General features: G+C 41.8%; 2 protein-coding genes and 1 long non-coding RNA gene across 5 annotated transcripts in view; 1 reads left to right on the top strand and 2 right to left on the bottom strand.

Annotated features, from left to right (window-relative positions):
- LOC114100341 (uncharacterized) overlaps nucleotides 1–13,616 on the top strand; it is a 107,778-nt gene that overhangs the window by 54,899 nt on the left and 39,263 nt on the right. For 2 of the 3 annotated variants that reach the window (XR_011708835.1, XR_003584048.2), the window contains one exon: nucleotides 2,913–3,010. The exons of the other annotated variant lie outside the window; for it this stretch is intronic. This is a non-coding gene — a long non-coding RNA (uncharacterized lncRNA). Of the gene's footprint in view, nucleotides 1–2,912; nucleotides 3,011–13,616 lie in introns of those variants that run through there. 3 annotated transcript variants of the gene reach the window in all.
- Rab3b (RAB3B, member RAS oncogene family) overlaps nucleotides 3,319–13,616 on the bottom strand; it is a 60,347-nt gene continuing 50,049 nt past the window's right edge. Inside the window, exon 5 of the mRNA XM_027945014.2 lies at nucleotides 3,319–3,891. Within this exon, the coding sequence (XP_027800815.1) occupies nucleotides 3,704–3,891 (188 nt within the window). The 3' untranslated portion in view covers nucleotides 3,319–3,703. The remainder of the gene's footprint in view (nucleotides 3,892–13,616) is intronic.
- LOC114100339 (small ribosomal subunit protein eS1-like) lies at nucleotides 8,067–8,932 on the bottom strand. Its single transcript, XM_034636422.2, has one exon. It carries the CDS (start codon nucleotides 8,912–8,914, stop codon nucleotides 8,120–8,122), a length of 795 nt encoding a protein of 264 aa, XP_034492313.2. The 5' UTR covers nucleotides 8,915–8,932; the 3' UTR covers nucleotides 8,067–8,119.

A 13,616-nucleotide genomic window follows, 5' to 3' on the forward strand; every position in this document is an offset into this window, starting at 1 on the left:
TTTTAATCTTCTTTTATTTGGATTGTTTAGAAAGATGAAATCCAGGACAAGTTTCACTAGCACATATTATTTTGCTTGAACCTTGGTGGTTAATTGCGCTATTACTATGATTGATGAACATTGCACTGCAATCAGCTGGAAGCTGCTGCCTTCCACTCAACAGAAATGAGGTCACAGAGCAGGGCTGGGGAATTGTCATCTAACAAGCAGGTCTGTTTGTTGCCCAGTAGAAGAGTTTGCCACTAGAACATTTAACTCTTGATTCCATCTGTTGTGAAGATTCTTGCTCCCTTGACTGGCTCCTGCCTTTTAAAGACTTTATAACAGTTTTAGGTAAAACAATTAATCTTTGGATGTTCAGTAGGAGAGAACAGACTATTGGATATAGTTACTAAAATATCCAGAGTAGGGACCTTGGCCTGAAATCCTACTACTAAGGTAGATGCCCAGAGAAAATAGTAATCATCCATGACACTATATGCAATTTTATGGAGTAAAAAGCACATCCCAGGGCTGAGGTTGTAGCTCAGTGGTAGAGTACTTGGCCAGCATGTGTGAGGCACTGGGTTCAATCCTTAGCACAGCATTAAAAAAAAACAAATAAAATAAAGGTATTGTATCCATCTACAACTAAAAAAATAAAATAAAAATTTTAAAGCACATCCCAGGCTGGGCATGGTAGTTCACACCTGTAATCCTAGCAACTCAGGAGGATTGCAAGTTCTAGACCAGCCTCAGCAAATTAGTGAGGCATTAAGCATCTTAGTGAGACTCTGTCTCAAAATAAAAAATAAAATGGACTGGGCATGTGGCTCAGTGGTAGAGAATCCCTAAATTCAATCCCCAAGTCCAAAACAACAATAACAAAAAACAACACACACACACACACACACACACATCTAGAACCAAACCCCTGAGAAGGGAATATATATTTCCATGATCAGAGAAGTCAATCAAGTCAAACCCCTAACATGCCCCATTGCAGTAGCATGGAGGCTGCTCAAATCATTGCATGAGAGTCAGATAAGTATAACCTGACAGAGGCAAATGTAGGAAAAGCCAGTACTTGGCCCTGAGAAGTACTGGGCATTTTCTATTTAGGCCCATGGGATCTGGTTGCCTGGGAGACTAACTCTGCTTTCCTGAGCATGAGACATCCATCACCTCAGATTAGTCTGAGTAGTTGAGCAATTTGTTAACAGATTAAAGACATAAGTCTTTTCTCCAGTGTATCTGCAATCTGATGGCCCTGGCATTGTATCCTAATGTGTCTCTCATGCTTGTGTGATCTTGCTCAAGTTTCTTGTCTGAATAATATCTATCTAAAGGAGATGAAATATAAAATGTGGTTAAGAACACAGAACTTGTAGCCCACAACCTGGAACCCCACCCCAACCATTTATTCATTATGCGACCTTAGGCAAACAAGAACCTCTTTGTACCTTCTTTTCATCATCTTTTTAATTTAATTTTATTTTTGCAGTGCTGAGGATTGAACCCAGGGTCTCATGCATGCTAAAGCAAATACATTTCTGAGCCGCACCCCTAGCCCAATTTCCTCATGTTTAAATGAGGTCAATTACAATGCCTTCCTCACAAAGATGTTAGGTAGATAAATGAGTTAATATGTATAAAGTGCTTGGAACAATGTCTAGTGCAGAGTAAGCATGACATCTGTGTTAGCTGAAATGGCATTGGGATGATAATCCTGATCGCTCAGATTCGTTCTGAAGATGAACTAAAATGCTGAAGGTAAAAATAAAATCACAGAATTATTTGTGCCTGAATAGACCTAAGATCATGCAAATAAAATCCCCACTTTATAAGTGAAAAATCAAGACTCAGAGATGGGAGGTAGCTGGTTCAGAGCCACACATAATTAAATGGCAGGGTCCAGGTCTCCTAACTGCAAGTCCAAATTTTGTCCTCTGCATTGCATCAAAAAAAGCAACATTTCCATAGAGATGACTCTGGATGGTTCTTTTATGTGGTCATTTGACCTGTTGCCAGCTAATGCATTTTCCTAGGACAATGAAATGTGTTTGAAATAGAAAGAAAACTGAGAAAAGGCTCTTTCCCTAAACACACACTGACTCTTGAAGTGGCACGTTAGTGTAGGAGAGAGAAGGCTAAGGATTTGGGCCATGGTTGAGAGGAAACATTTTCAGAAATCATTGCTAGTTCCATATCATTACTTCAGATAACCCCAAATGTGTCCCTGTGTCCACAAGCTGGAATCATAAACTAATCTATTCAGGCTTCAGAGTATCTATTTTTGGGGGTTAGGTTGGTTTGGTTGTTGTTGTTTTCTTCAGGTGCTTAATTAAGGGGCTTCCACCAGAATGGGCTCTTTGGTAGACACCAAGGTGTCACTCCCAGGACAACAGGATTGATATTGGGACCTCTGTGTTCAGTTTTCCCGAGTTTTTCAGGGCCATTTCCCTTTTGATTTATTCTGCTTTGGCTCACATTTCTCAGTGGAACTGCTCAGAAGTAGCTGACAAGTGGGTTAGAGGAAAGGGGCAGGATGGGAGAAAGACCCTATGAAGAACAACAGAAGTTTAGAGGGATTTGATCTAGAGACAAAGTAAGTCCTAGAGGTCATTATTCTTGTTCTCAAATTATTGGAGGGTATCATGGGCAGAAAGAGCAGAGGCAGCAAGATCTCTGACAGCAGAGCTGATACCATTGGGGTGGGAAGGGGAAGAAGAATCTCCAAGAGGCAGATTCCAGCTTGAAGCAAGGAAAACTTTCTGAGTCTGAGAGCTGTGCAAGGATGGGGTCCCTGCATGAAAGCTGTGCTTTAAAAGAAAGAGAATTGGTTGCAGGGCCTGACAGCCACTTATCAAGAGATGGGAAGGTTGGGACTGATTAATTAGACTAGGTATCTCACCAACTCTTAAAATTTTCAGGTCCTGGGAGCCCAAGATCCAAAGATCAATTTCGTGGAGTCCCCACAATCAAGAACCAGCTGGAAAGAAGCAAAATATGAAACTAATGACCCATTCTTTATCTTGCCTGTTATTTCTTTTTCTCTTTCTTGCACTCATTGCTTGCTATTTCATATAGCAGGTACCTTTGACATTTGCAGGAGATAATCCTTTTAAGTATATTTCTGACTCAGCCTTTGCTCCTTCAGCATCACTAGAGAGTCTGAGCTCTCCAGAGATTAGTGCTGGCCTGTCACCACAGCAACTGCCCAGGCCCTGTGGGCATCCATTGTAACAAGCATGGGACTTTGTGAGCCAAAGCTTGACTGTGGTGAGAAAAAACTCCACAGGGAGCCTGATATGAAGCAAGAAGGTTGTACTTTGGGAAGTTTTCTTTAATAGGATTAGCTGTAGAGGTAGGACTCACTTTACACATTTGGCCAGCTCCTGAAAAGTGTGGGTGTGTGACAAATTTTAGTAAATGGAGGAAATCTCATCATAAAGGCAGAAAGTAAACTCTTCACAAGTCCCTGATTTAAATCCTCTTCATAAAATGGAGTTTTTAAAGGGAATCTCCACCAATGCCATGTCCTGTGCTGTTAGTCTAGTACTGAGCATCTGTAATTGGGGCCACCTGCAGAGAACTCCCCAGGGGATGGCAAAGAACAGCAGCAACTCAGCTTGCTGGGGGCTAGGAATGGACAATGTATAACAAGGAGAAGCAAAGTGCACATGGGGGCACAACAGGGGTAGGCTTGGAGAGTGGGCCTTGCCTAGCATGAGCAGTTCTGCTGCAGCAGTGGTGGGGTGTCCGAGAGACGTGTATTCTTAGAGGCACCCAGCACAGAGGGGTCCGTGTCCAGCGAATCAGACATCTTATCACAAATGGCATCCACCAGGCGCTCGAAGGCCTGCCTCACACTGATGTTCTCCTTGGCACTGGCTTCAAAGAAGTCAAACCCTAGGAGAGAAGAGACACAGGTACATAGTTTCCCCATTCCTTCAGCTGGAACCTTTTTGTGCCCCCAGCAGAGTACTCTGGATCAATATGGCCTGTACTCAGAAGTGAAGTGAGGAGGCCTAATTCCACAGGCAGAGGGTACTGCTTCAAGGAGACAGTATAGGGCAAGGGTTACCTGCACAGGTTGTAGAGTCAGACAATCTACCATTGACCCAGCTATTTAGTCCCATGCAAATCACTTGTTCTCTTTACAAATCAATTCCCAGGGTTGTAAATAGTGATAATTTTACCTACGTCACAGAGTTATTTCAAGTACAAAACAAGATAATGCATGTGAAGTATATGGCCCGATTCCTGACACAGAAGGAGTGTCATAAGGTGTTTGCTTAAATATGTGAGCATTTATACTTCTTAAAGCATTTAGTACATCCATTATCTCATTTGCTTTTCACATTATCCTCTCCATATCACTCGTGCAGACACTGTGGCCTAGGGAATTAAGCTGGCTTGCCCAAGGTAAGTAAAAACACCAGTATGAGAAGCCTCAGTTTTGGACTTTTTGACCAGGGATTTTCTTCTTTCCCCTGCTTCTCACCCAAGTCCAGCCAGCTCTAATCTGGGCTCTAGGAGGCAGCCCAAGAGCCACAATGAGCTGGGCATGGTGGTGTATGCTTGTTATCCCAGTGACTCAGAGGCTAAGACAGGATATCACAAGTTTAAGGTCAGCCTCAATAACTTGAAACCCTATCTCAAAATAAAAAAGGACTGGGATACAGCTCAGTACCCCTGGGTTCAGTTCTCAGTAGAAAAAAAAAAAAAAAAGCGCCACAATGAATAAGTGAAGTTTTATTTGATCCTTTCTACCCACAAACACACTGGCTTGTCTCCATTCAGTGAGGTTCCTCCTCCCTAAAGCCTAAAATCCACTAAAATGATTCTATAGATCTTTCCTTCCCCTCAAAAGCCCAATAAAAGGCCCAGGGGAAACTGCCTGAGGTGTGCCACATTCTTGTCTGGTTTTTGAGATCTCTGACAACTCTTTCTGTGACAATGAATAACACTTGGTTGTCCCAAGAGAAACAATCCAAGGCCCTCCTAGTTCAGACAATGTGGCCTATCCCACCTGAGGAATCCTGACCAGGTTGGTGGCAGCCCTCAGAAGCAGAAACTGCCCTTCCCATCATGTCCCCAGGGCAGCCCATTCCCTCCCCTTTTTCTTCCTTCCTTCCAAGTCTTCATTTCTTTTCAAAAGCCTCTCTTCCTTTTTTTCTTTTTCTTTTCATTTAGCTCATTTCCCCCTTATGTTCCTTGAACTTTCTGTTGAGCATCTACTATCTATGTTAGGAGCTTTAAAATATCATTACTTAATCCTCACAAGAGCCTGTCATCATCTCCAATTTACAAATGAGAAGACAAAGGTTTCAAAGTTCTGTGTAACACTCATACATGTGGCTGTGTTAGTGGAAATCAGGTTTATACCTGTGTTTGCCTGAATCTGAAGTCTATATAGAACCCTGCCTCTCGTTTCTTCCTCTTTCTTCCTTTCACTTGGCATTCTTTCTTCTTGATCATATCTTTTTTCTTCCTTTAAAGTCTGTTTGCTTGATCTTACTACCACAGTGTCTGAATCCGGGAGAGTCACTGCACCTGTCTGAATCACTTAACCTCTCTGATTCTCAGGCTACTCATTTGTCAAGTAGGAATAACAACTGAGTCTTCCTACTGAGAGCAGTTGGGAGGATTGAGTGAGAAAATGGATAAATTGCTGAACAAAAGTTGCCTGTTATAACGTTTCTTTCTGCTCTTCTTTCATCTTGCTCCTCTCACCTCTATATCTTTCTCCCTCTTTTATCATCTCTTCCCACAAAGGGGAGAATATCTTTCTTCCTCCCACCTCCCACCTGTTACTCCACCATCCACAGAGCAGCCTGAGGCCCTAGGTACAAATGAGGCTCCTTTTCTCAGCCTTCCCAGCATAAAGGCACTCACAGCTCCTGCCAGCCCAGCTCCAGCTGCTAGCCTCTCCGGTGGCTGAGTTCCTGACCTGAGAAAAGCAAGCTGCAGAAGTGCTCGCTAATTGTGGATATGTGACGAAGAAGAAGAAGGCAGCTGCTGGCTCATTATCCTCAGCATCAGAGACCCTTCAGCATATAGCTTTTCCTTAATGAATATCACAAAAATTAGCTCCTTGGTATTTGACTGGCTTATGGCAAGTGGCAGTGTTTGGGCATGTGGAGGGGAGTGTATTGCTTGCCTAAGAAAGGAGCAAACAGATAAAGTAGTAAGTAGGCTTTCACCATCACTATAGATGAAGGTGAGAAAACAGGTCAAAGCCAAAGGCACCAATTCCTTCTGAAGAACTGACTCTGAGGGAAGGACATGACACATTGGAAGGTGGGCATTGAGAAAAGGCCTGAGAGCCAGCCTGGATTTTAATACAGCCTGTCAGTTACTAGCTCTGTGACCTCAGGGAAATTCCCTAATGACCTTCAGCCTCTATGTCCTTTTCTGTAAAATGGGGTCAGTGCTATATACCTCATAGGGTATTAATGATAATTAAACACACAAAACTATGTGAAGTGATTCACATAGAATACATGGCAATTCCCCTTCCCATATTTTCTCCTCCCACTATAGTCTCTACCCTTCCATTGTCTTCGGGGAAGCCCTCTGGTTCTTCATCATTCATGGTCAATCAATAAACCAGTTCTTACTGTACAGATGTTGCACCAGGTTTGATGTTGAGTGTCAGGAACACAAAGAGATCAAATCTACCTGTGGAGAAGCCACGCTAATAAGAGAGTCCATTCCTCACTTCTGCATTGTTCTTAACAGTGCACAAATACAATTTTAGAAAACCTTGTGAGGTGGGTAAGCCAAGGCAGGGTTTATCACTCATAATTTGTAGATAGGAAAACTGAAGCTCAGAGATGGGGCATAAAGGAGGACTCTGTTATGCCTCTTTGTCTCACTCTCAGTTGGAACACTGACAGAACAAGCCATAACATTCTAACACAATTAGAAGAACCAGAGGCCATACAGGAATTCAGAAGAGAAGGAGAGGAGAGGGAAAGGAAATTTTCTGAAGTTACTGGGGATGTGAATTTTAATGTCAGAACTAAACAAAACTCTTCACCTAACTTCTCATTCTTCAGGACCCAGCTTCGGTGTGGTTCATTTCCCCAGTGATTCCCTCTGCCTTATAACTCATTCCTTGTGTGGTAAAAATCCATTTGACTGGGAGCTCCCCAAGCAGGGACTGTGCCAGTCATCATCAGAGCTCAAGACCAGTGGAGTAGTAGGTGCTCAGTGAGTATTTGTTGAATGAAGGAGGTTGGAATGAGCAGGGAGGGCATGGTTGAGGGGATACAGACATTGGGGCTCATGAAAGCTTAGCTCAGCATGGAAGATCCTGTGCTGGGCTGTGGGGACCCTGAAGTGAATCAGACACAGTTCCTACCCTTGAGGAGCTCCTAGTCTAGTGTGTAAGAGAGACACTTTAACAACATTTTAGAGATTAAGTGCTGAAACAGTGGAAAGGTAAGGGATGCGAGGGTACAGAGAAAATTCCTCACCAAGTCTGGGGGCTAGGGAAGATTTCTCCAAGAAACCAGATATCAGCTAGATGAAGACATATGACTGAGTATTCACATGAGAACATACATGTGTAGCACACCAGGCAGGGGAAATGGCATGAGCATAAATAAGCGGGCAAAAACACAGCATTGATATATGCTAGAAGGAGAATAGTAGTTTATTATCATTATAGCAAAAACCCAAAATGGTGAGAGATGAAATCAGTAGGAAGCTAACGTAAAGAGCTTATATGTCATGCCAAGGAGATGATTTCACTGTCTTCTCAAAGGTACCCAAAGTACTGAGAACTCTGATTCAAGCTACCAACTCATGGGTCTAGTCAGGTCAGAATAACTCCCAATTACCCCCACCCAATTACTGTCAGACTCCTGGAAGGCCCTTTATCAGTAGGTCCTGGTGGTAACCTTTTCCTCAGGTTCATTAATAAAGAATCTCATGGTCTGAGAATCTAGTGAGGCTAGAAAGTTGACAACCAATTAAGCAGACTAGCCATTCCTCACCCCCATTCATTTCTTCCCTCTAATTGGCTTCAGAACAATGAGATTTCTGCTGTCTTATTTGTAGCCCAATTCTTTTTTTTTTTTTTTTCACAAATAGGACTTTTTATTGGTCACTATTAAAAATTTGAATTTTAAACAGATTCTTGAACTGGTGGTTCATATCCATCAGCTCGTTCAACTTTAGCACCTGTCTCATCTCCTGTAGCTTTTCCAGAACTACTACCTTCACCATGAAGCTCCATGAGTTTTCCCAATTCAAACTTGGGCTTCTTCAGCATTTTTACTTTTCTAACAAAGACATCATGAAGAGGATAAATTGATTGGCAAGCCTTCTCTATGTCTTTCCCAATGCTGTCTGGAATCAGTTTATTGACAACTTCTTTCAAGTCATTTGTCTGCACTTCCCGGGTCATGATTTCCATCATCTTCTTCCGGATTTGGCGGACCTGCTGGTGCTGAGCGTAGGAAGTCTTCCGTATCTGATTGTTGCGTTTTTTAGTAAAACCAACACAGAATAGACGCAGCAAATAACCATCTGTAGTCTTGACATCAACATGAGCCTCGATCATCGTCTGCCATTTTTTGACCATGGAACACATTTTGTCACGGGTAAGATCCATGCCATGGAAGTTGGTCAGGCAGTTTTTTCCCTGAACATCCTCAGTAATTAGTTTGAACTTCCTAAACGCAACTTCATCATTCTGCAGATCAGCAAGACTCACTTCAAACACCAGACCCTTGAGGCCATCAGAAGCAATTTTGGTTCCCTGGGTCCTGGTGACTAACGTTTTTCCAATATTTCTTATATTGAACATTGCCGGTGCTTTCACATCATACCAATCTTTCTTAGAAAATGGATCAACCACTTTCTTCTTGGCTCCCTTCTTGCCGCCTTTTGTAAGGCACTTGTTCTTGCCTACCGCCATGGTGCTGCTCAGAGAGCCAAAAGGCTGTAGCCCAATTCTTAAATCACTCTATTATGTTCCCCTATGATGGTGTCTACCTTTCCTGTCCAAAGGCAGTTGTTACGGATCCACAGACTGTGTGTCTACATTGCCTTCTTCTGAACTTGACCTCAGATTTTATTCAGAAATTCACAACTAGCTAAATTTACCTCTCCTCATTCTGACACTGCTCTAAAATATTTCTCCACTATTATTATTTTCAAATCCCTTCTTCATCCTACTCTGATACCTCCTCATCTCCATCATTTATCATTCTTCAACTCACAATTCTCTTGTCATTGACAATTTTGGCAAGGGACTCACTTCCTTTCTACCCTAGGCTTACTCTTATTCTCAGGTACCCTGAATTTCATGTGAACAATCGATCCAATACTTTGGCCTATTAATTTCTTGACCATTTAATTTCCATTGTCCTTTTCCATTTTGCTTCAGCTATGCCCTTGTCTTATTACTTGAACTATTTTGACTTGGATTTGCAGCTTTAGAACTGAAAGTGGTCTTATTAATTTTATATCAGCCACACTGGCTCAAAACTCAAGACCCTTACATTAGTCAATTTTTCATCACTATAACAAAATATTTGACATAAACTTCTTAGAAGAAAAGAGGTTTATTTGGATCACAGTTCCGGAGGTTCAACGTCCTAGGCTTTGTGGTGAGGGCTGTCCCTTAACTGCATCATTTTATGGCCAATAACAATGGTGGGAGTGTGTGTGGGAGCAAGAAAATTATATATCTTGAGCTAGGAGGCAGTGAGAGCTGGGTGGGGCCAGGTTTGCTACTTTTATGACAACCCTCTCAAGAGAACTCAAGAGTGTCCTGAAAACTTCCTTCCAAGAGCACACCCTCAATGACCTAAACCTTCTACCCGGCTCCACCTCATAAAGATTTCACTACCTTCCAATTTTGCCACCCTGGGGACAAAGTCTTCCATCACAGTGGACCCTTGGAAGGCCCTCAAACTACATCCACACCATAGCAACCCTGCATGGCCTGGCCTCTGTATACTTCTCCAGCTTCATCTTTGGCTTACTCTGTGCATACAATGTACCTCTCCCCTCTACCCCCAATAGCACTTTGCTCATTGTTTCAATCAGATTTCAACCAAGGAAATGGGAACTACTCTTAGCATATAATCCAGAGGACATTGGTTACATAGGTGATGGAAGAACTGAGAAGCTGAATACAATAGAGGAAACCCAGAGATTACCAGTGGGAAAAAATAGTATTATTAGAGGCAAAGAAAGCTGGAACCAATGGAGTAAGAGTCAGAGAAGAGGAGCAGCCACTGCTGAAGTAGCCATCCAGGAACTCCAATTCCAGGAAGCATAATATTTTAGGGTCTCTGCCTCCATATGATCTTCAGAAAGGGGCTTCTCATCCCTTTCCTGGATATGATTGGAGATAACTCTGGCCAGAGCCCAGGGAGGCTAGTAAAAAGGAAGCATGTTTCTGCCTACAAGGGAAAGAGAGTGTTTAAAATGTGGTCTTGAAACACATGTATACCAGCATAGGGTAGTGGGAAAAGTGCCCACAGAATAATAAGAGTTTGGAGAGGGTTGCAGGAGAAAAAAAGAATGGGAGAAGGAATGATAACAAACAGTTTAAGGACTGGCACAACCATCTATTCAAAGAATATTAAAATTTTCTCTATAAGATTTTTGTTTCCCTAGTCAATAAGTTTCTTTTTTTAAAAAATATTTTTTAGTTGTCGAGAGACCTTTATTTATTTATATGTGGTGCTGAGAATCAAACCCTGTACCTCACACATGCCAGGCAAGTGCACTACCGCTGAGCCCTAGCCCCAGCCCTAGCCCGTCAATAAGTTTCTTATGGGCAGGGAACCCATTCACCTCTGTGGCCCCAGGATCCATCATGCATTCAGTGACTAGAATTCAATTCAATCCATCATGCATTCAATTATGCACCGCCTAACCTACTAGAGATTTTAAATCTCTACCTATTGGCAACTGGCTTGCTGTGTCTCCTTGTGGGAGGAATATATCTCCCATCCCATCAACATTAGGTTGATGATAGGACTTACTTTGACCAATGGATATGGGCAGAAGTAATGTGACCCAAGTCCCAAAAGAAGCTGCATAGTTTAGCCATTCTGGGTTGGATCCCAGAGTAAGAAGGCACAGGAATGGAGTCACAACTGACTTGCAGCTGGTACATAATATGAGTGAGAAGTAGACCCTTATCATGTAAGCTCACCTGGTTGGTTGTTACCACAACATATTCTAAAGAAATATCATTAATATTGTGACTGAGGTAAAAATTTAAAGAGAAATCATGGCAGGCTTTGGGGGAAACACTATTGGATGACAAAATAACAATATTAAGATTTGAGTCTAAAGACTGAGTTTGAATACTGAGACTGCCGTCTACTACTTATATGGCTTAGAATAGCTACATTATCTTAAAGTTCAAAAATAGACATGGGATCTGGCATGGCTCGGTATGTGCAAGAAACATGAGTGGTCTGGACTCAGCTTCTTCTTCAGTAAAATCACTGATTTACTGCAGGGCTGGTAACATGCAACTGTACAGGTACAGACACAACTGATGATAATACCATCTAACTAGCTGGGTGTGAGGATGAAGGGCACAAGAAAATTGCTATGAAAGCACATTGTGAGTTACATCACTGTTAGTTATTATCAGTGCCAACTAGTTCTTTGTTTCTCTTCAACCAGGCTCAATGATATAAGGTTTCTATAATTCATCTCAACCCTCTAAATATTTAGTGAACACATAAAATAAGCAAGGCAAAGTAAAAAGGGTCTGTGGGGTGAGTAATAAGTAGAGGAATTGTGTGAATCAAAATGAAATCAGGGCTGGCACTCGGTGGCAGAGCCCTTGCCTAGCATGCATGAGACACTGGGTTCAATCCTCAGCACCATGTAACAAACTAAATAAACAAAATAAAGGTAATTTTAAAAAATGAAATCAAGCATGGTAGCACATGCCTGTAATTCCAGCAGCTCTGGAGGCTGAGGCAGGAGGATCAAGAGCTCAAAGCCAGCCTCAGCAATTTAGTGAGGCTCTGAGCAACACAGTGAGACCCTGTCTCTAAATAAAATACAAAAAAGGTGGGTATATGGCTTAGTGGTTAAGTGCCCCGGGTTCAATCCCTGGTATTAAAAATTTAAAAAAAAAAATCAAAGTTGGATATATCTAAATAGAGCCACTCATTCAACTAATCCACACCCCATTTTTCAAACAGACAAACAGACCCAGAGAGAGGAAGCAAGATGTTCAAGGTCAGAAGCAAAAAGCTCCTAACTCCTAGTCTGGGTGCACTTTCCCACTACTCTATGCTAGTATACATTTCAAGCCCACATTTTAAACACTCTTTCTTTTTCTTATAGGCAGAAGCACATTTCTTTTTTTACTAGCCTCCCTGGACTCTAACCAGAGTTATTTCCAAACAGATGCAGGAAAAAAGGATATGTCAAGCTAAGAAACAGAGTACAGTTGAGTCCTGGGTCTAGTAGACTTCCTAGTTGCATGAGCTAATAAATTCTATATTTTTTTTTAGAAAAGCTAATTTGACTTGGAATTTTATCACTTGTAATAACAACAGTCCTAATTCAAGCAGAACTTATCACAACTAACATCTTTTTTTGAGATATAATTCACATACCACACAATTCACCCATTTGAGGATCAAACCCAGTGCCTCATGCATGCTAGGCAAGAACTCTACCTCTGAGCCACAACCCAGCCCCCCCGCATTTGCAATTCTTAACATGCATCTAGGTTTATTTATATAGTTATTTGTTTAATGTCTCTTTCCATGCTAGTTCCATGATGGTAAGAATTACAACTGTTTTGTTCACTATTATATCCTGAGTGACAGGACAGAACCTGATACAGAGTATGTGTCTAATAAACATTTTTCAATGAATAAGTGAAACATATGAATGATTATCTACCCTGTGCTGGATGCTTGAGATACTGAAACAAATCAGACATATTCTCTTTTCTTAAGGGCTAGGAAGAAATAGATAAATATGTAAATAGGCAAATTCTAATAAGCAATAGAGGAAAGCTCAGAAAGTTATGTAGGACAGAGATAGGTAACTTTGATCTACCCAAATTTAACCAATTCATTAAGGCCTTCTTCAAGTACCTCCCTAAATCCTGCACTAAGAATTAGCTCATTTTCTATCTGCATTCCTGTGTGCTGGCAGTGTCTCAGGGGACTGTGGATTGAAGGTATAATGGGATAACCTGAAGTTATCCAAGTGTGGGCTTTACCACATGCTTACTGTTCTGTGAACCAAGAGGAGGCACTTTCTGGAATCTGAGAACCTTTGTAATAGAGTAGGAACAGCAAGGCCCAAGATGACCCAACTACCCCATTTATTAGGCCCTTACAGTGTGCTAATTTCTAGTCCAGTCCACTTTGGAGAATAAGGGTGAGGACACATAACACACCTCTCTCTCTCTCTCTCTCTCTCTCTCTCTCTCTCTCTCTCTCTCTCTTCTAATACACATAATACAAATATACAACACATAATTCACATTTGTACTTCAGAAACTGTCAGAGAATATAACTTTATGTTCCCTATTCCTTAACACTTAAAACATTTGCCAGACACAGTGGTGCATGCCTGTAATTCCAGTAGCTCAGGAGGCTAAGGCAGGAGGATTA

This window comes from Marmota flaviventris, chromosome 10 (genome assembly GCF_047511675.1).
Source record: "Marmota flaviventris isolate mMarFla1 chromosome 10, mMarFla1.hap1, whole genome shotgun sequence".
NCBI lineage: Eukaryota > Metazoa > Chordata > Mammalia > Rodentia > Sciuridae > Marmota > Marmota flaviventris.